Raw genomic sequence first — 5,443 nt, 5'->3', positions numbered from 1 at the left:
AAGAGACTCTCCAGTTTCTTTTTCCAGTCACATATCAGAGATGTTATGCTATTTCCAAAAACCATGTTGGATTTGTACTGGAACACCCAAAAGAAAAGCAACTTTTGTGAATGAAATCAAAGGCAGTTTGAGGCTTCTGTCAGAACCTGCAAAGGAGGTTCCATGATTAGAATCCAAAGTATAACCTTTAGGAAAAATTCAGATTGTGTAGAAAAATAAAAAATACAAAGCAGCAAACACTGCTTAGTTCAAGGGAAACTTCTTATAGTTCCATATACTGTAACCCCCTATAGAAATCATGAAACTCTTATTCTCATGTTGTCATTTCTGTTTATTTAGCTAAAAGAACCAGGACTAAGAAGAGAATTTTTTTTTCATGTGACATAATTTGTGAGAAAGGGAAACTCCTTCCTACTCCTSTGATATGCTCCAGACTCTGAGTTTGCCAGATTAACTAAACCCACTCTGCTGACAGTGAATTACAAACCAAAKGCTTATTAATTGTTTTTTTCTTGTTGGATATAAGCATTTTTTTTAAAAGGGAAAATGAGGAGGCAATACTTTTTATACTTTAGCTCTAACAGTGTAGAGGCTCTGAGAATGGCTGCCAGTCTGGATAAACAGATGCTCCTTAGAAAATTCAGACAGGTACAGAAAGAAAATTCAAATCCTGATGCTGCTGGTGCAGTGGTGTTGCTTTTTGTTGTTGCTTTGTTCATGCCATAAAAAAGAAAAAAAAAAGAAAAAAGAAAAAGGAAGAAAAAAGAAAAAGAAAAGCTAGGTATTTGGAACCCACCCAAGTTGAAGAGGTGACTGTGTGTTGTTCCTTGCAACAGCAAATTCCTTTTTCTGGGTGGCAAATCCTCTTCTTTGTGCTGCTGCATCAATTGATCAGTGGATTCCATGTCTTGCCAGGGTTCAAAGCATGTGAAGTCTTCATCCTGCAAAAATCACACTCAACGTGTTTTGGTCATTTATAAAACAGAACTTTTAACTTATTTATATCTTGAAGAGCTTCGTTTCCCATGCCAATACTGCTTGACTCAGGGGTCTAGGTTACCAAGTGTCTGTCTGTCTCCTCTCCTGCTTAAAGTCTCAAGTGGTCCATGTAAACAAAACAGAGCTGAAAAGTCTCTCTTCCTCTTCCCAGAGCTGTTTTTTATCGATATGCAGGATTTCCTGACAGTGTGGTGTTGGCTAAATGTAAAACAGGCAGAGGATGAGCTTCTGTGTTAAAAACCCAGTTGTCTAATGGTAGGAGATCATCATTGGAGAAAAGCAGGTACAAATACCTGGACATCAAAACAGAGAGGAAAAACACAGGTATTAAAGCAGAGCACAGGCAGCTACAAACAAATTATTTGCTCTCAATCTTTGTACAGCACAAACCTTCCCTATTATGATGATCTCCAAAGTCATTTTTATTACCATCAATCCCTTCAATGAAAAGTTGTTATAAAGACAACATCTTAATCATTCAAAGAAAATTTGTTTTTCAAGTCTCCCTTCAAAGACTTGCAGTGCAAAACAAACATCAAGAAACCAATCACAAGTATTTGGGGGACAGAAAAGAAGTTGTCAAAAAACTTTTCTTAATGGACTAAACCCATTTGGAAATGACTTGTCCTCTTTAATCCAAACCAAAGATTTCAAGACAAGAAAAGCCACTAAACCATGGCAGTATCTGATTTATCATCACTGTTCTGGAAGTTGGTTCAGCCTCTGGTGACAAAAATGGGACARCTGATCATGCAGAGGGGTTTCAKAGATGTTGCACATTATAATAYAATGCAGARGGCATGAAGCTTGTAAAAAAATAARRGTTACTGGAYATATGCAGAAAAAAAGTCTTTGCTGTTCCTTTTAATGTTCAATTTTAATGTTAAATTTGTTTTAATGTTCAATTCTCCCACTGTCTTTATTTGCCAGCTCTATCTACAATTGTCAGTGGATCTCCACTTTTTCTTTCTTTCCTCATTAATTTACTGTTTACAGATACATTTTCCTGCAGACATGATTCAGTTTTGTCACACATATCTTGTCTCCTTCTCCACACTCTTCATTTGTCTCCAAAGCATCAGGTCCTTTCTTTCCTCAATACTCTCTCACTCTCTCCTGCTGCAATGTTTCAATGTTTCATCTTCTCAAATTCACCTTCCTCATTTGATTCAAAGTTTTCCTTTGAATAATTTAAGCAACCTATTTCTACATTTTGCTCYTTCCCACTGAACAGGTACCTTCATGCCAGGTAGTGCCCAAAATTCTCAGAATTTGCTCTGTATCTTTGATGAATCAAAATATCAACAAAACATATGTGGGACAGCTATCAGTACTGAATTGAGAGGAATGAAGATTAAAAATAATCACCAATAACAGAGATGATTATAACATAATCATCATAAGACACATTTTATACCACTCTTCTGAAGGAAATCTTCATTTTGTTCAGGATATATCCCACCCAACCCTTCTGTCTTTATTTTAATTTGAACTATCTTGCTTGACCTTATACTCTCTATTTTATCTCAATGTGAAACCARTTTCTGTTTTGGTTATAAAAACAGCATCAATGTCAAAAACATCTCATATAGATCTCTTCAATAAACTTTTGTTTTATCCCACAAGCAGGAAATGATCCAAAACCAAAAATTTCTGAGTTTTTCCCTAGAACTGGCACCTTCTGCAATATTTTCACTATAGTTAGTGAATGATGCATCAGTGAATTTTCAAGTCTCCTTGTGATTGTTTAAGATGCAGACAGGATTCTGGTGATATATCAAAAGTCACTCTTGTCACCACAGAAATCCCTTAGGAGCAGATTTCATTCTCTCATTTGSCTTTTAGAGGCAGATCAATCACACAACATCAGCTCCTGGAGAGGTACCATTTYTCTGACCTGACCTGGTTGAAACTTCTGCCTCTCTCTTTGGGCCCACAGCTTTTAATCTCCAGAAAATAAACTTGCAGGAGTAAGTGAAATAAAATTWAAAAAGACAACAGAGGAGGTAGCAGTGGCTGACTTTTTTTTAAATAATGGTAACACAAGGCAACAAAGGATTGTGATTTACCTGGAGGAATTTGGTGAGGAGCCAGCAGAAGGGTAAAATAGTCACACTATCCCCTTTCACACTAAAAGAGAGCCCCTTCTCAGTGACACATGCTGTGATATCTGAATTAGCCATAAAAACTGTCATTTTTCAGGACTTGCTTTCTCCCTGCTCCACCTTGTGCTCCTAATACTCAAAAATCAGTCTTTGCCTCCATCAGCTACCTGTGGAGCCACTAATATTCTTCTACAATTTCGATGCTTTTACAGCAAGATGCAGGAATGAAAAGAACTTACTTCAAAGTTTCAGCCAGGAAAAAGCTTTGCTGTACGTCGTCGTATGTAGGAGATGAGGAATAGACATCCTTGACACCAGAAAAGCCACCACTAACTCGGCAATACTTATCAATAGCCTGCAAAAARGAAGGGAAAAGACAGAGAATTTAAYTGCAGAACAAAATCTGGGAATTTTGAAGCATCAGGCTTGATYAACAAAGAAGGTGGTGCTTTCCATGCTGCATTATTCTGCTGGAGGATGCTACGGACATTAACAGCTTATGCTGGAAAAAAAATAAAAGGAGACTGGATGCATTCCTCCAGGATTATTAATGACACCACATTTGGCAAACTGCTACATGTAAGAAAGTATTTTGAGGAAGAACACTTTTTTTCCTGGGTATTTACTGCTGGCTGATATTGATGACATGACAAAGACTCTGTAGAGTTTTTCTCTCAGCTCATTCAGCTCCTCATAGATAACACTGATTGGAACATCCATCAGTCAAATCAATGCCATTTGTGCTGTGATGTGCACAGGAAGGTAACAAACACCCATGGATTTTGGAGCTGAAGGATCTAAACAATTACAGGAATTCTTTGACTAGCAGCTAGTTACAGAGACAAAATACTGTACTCATTTTTATGGATTCCTGATTTCATCCTATAAACTCTTCTAGTGCTGGTTTTTCCCCACATTTCCACCTCCTGCAGATGCTATTCTCCATTTCCACTCTACACAGATGAAACTCAAGACACCTTTGTGTGCTGAGTTTTAGCATGAAGTTTAAATCCTTACACATCTTACACATGCTTTAATCATTTAAATAATGAAGTTTAAATCCTTACACATTTCACAGAGGAAGGGGCCAATGGAGCCTCCTCCCAATTCCAACCCAGCACTGCAAAAAGCACAACAGGAGAGGAGGAGAGTGCAAAGAAAGTGTTTTAGCTCAGAGAATCTCTCACCTACACTTTGATAATTCCACTGGCACGCACGACCTTGCAGCACACAAGGATATCAGCCATTAAAACCAGCTCCAAAGAAATGATTCACAGGTTATTTGTGCTTCCCTGCTGCTCTGACTGCACCTCCTCAGCAGACACCAACTCTTTTAATAGATTCATGCAGGGACAGAAAAGAAGCAGGGATGAAGGGAAATGTTTGTCTCAGGATGGCTGTCATTACCAATGACTGAACGTAGCTACCTGCAGTTAGTAATTTATGATTCAGCCTGATAGTCTGTGTGAAGCTCCTCTCCACATGGTGCTTTAGGCTCAGATTTTTGGTWATTCTCATTTTTTGCTAGTTATACTCAACAGATGCTGAGGGGAGGCAAGGCAGGGGAGCAAAATACGTTCTGAACGATGCCCTTTTTGTGCACAGAAAACAGATTCAATCAAAATTAACTCTTCAAGGACCCCACTATTACCTTTGCACAGTGGAAGTACTGGGGGAAAAGAGGAATTTTCCACTGGACAAATGCATGAAGAATGTTGGCAGATGCTGTCACTGAAATCAGAAGTAAARCTTGAGGAAAATACCTAAGACAGTCACAGCACAGCAGGTACTACAGCTGATCTTAGAGAATACACTCCTACCCCAAGGAAATGGGAATTTCATGGACCAAAGAATAATCCAGACTGCACAAAGTCCTTTCCAATTGTTGAAAAGCAAGGTTTTCAAAGGAACAAGAGAAGAGACTGGTAAAAGGATGTTACTGGGATGGCTGTGGCTCTGGAGCCTGAGCTTATGCCCAGAAAAAGTTCAGTTCTTTCTTGGCAAAATCTACTTCTTGCTGGAATTTTTTATCTCAAGCTTTCTCCAAGTTTGGATGGAAARGATCCATTTTTGTTGGGATTTGAATCTTGAAGGAGAAAGTGTCTGGATGAATTCTTTTGTGGTTTGGTCCAGGTTAGGGCTACACTGAGACAATTCACACACTTTGATTTGGGTTGGGCAAGTTTTCTCTGCAGTTTGGAGAGAAAGATGCACGTGATACATCTGATCCAACAGCACCAAATGACAATTCCTTCATCTGCTTCATCTTCATATGCTCCTGAATATCAAATCCTGCTAACTACCACAAGGCAGCCAAATAACAACATCAACAAAAAAAA

At 38.4% G+C, this 5,443-nt stretch overlaps 1 protein-coding gene across 1 annotated transcript in view; it reads right to left on the bottom strand.

Moving 5' to 3' along the window:
* Window positions 1–224: 224 nt before the first annotated feature.
* The window catches only part of MAN1A2 (mannosidase alpha class 1A member 2), a 119,016-nt gene continuing 113,797 nt past the window's right edge, over window positions 225–5,443 (bottom strand). Inside the window, exons 12-13 of the mRNA XM_057380899.1 lie at window positions 3,344–3,459; window positions 225–1,292 (exon numbers count right to left, since the gene is read on the bottom strand). Of these exons, the coding sequence (XP_057236882.1) occupies window positions 1,160–1,292; window positions 3,344–3,459 (249 nt within the window). The 3' untranslated portion in view covers window positions 225–1,159. The remainder of the gene's footprint in view (window positions 1,293–3,343; window positions 3,460–5,443) is intronic.

This window comes from Malurus melanocephalus, unplaced genomic scaffold (genome assembly GCF_030028575.1).
Source record: "Malurus melanocephalus ecotype Western Australia unplaced genomic scaffold, MMel_1.1 scaffold_476, whole genome shotgun sequence".
NCBI lineage: Eukaryota > Metazoa > Chordata > Aves > Passeriformes > Maluridae > Malurus > Malurus melanocephalus.
This window is presented reverse-complemented; position numbering and strand designations above follow the sequence as displayed.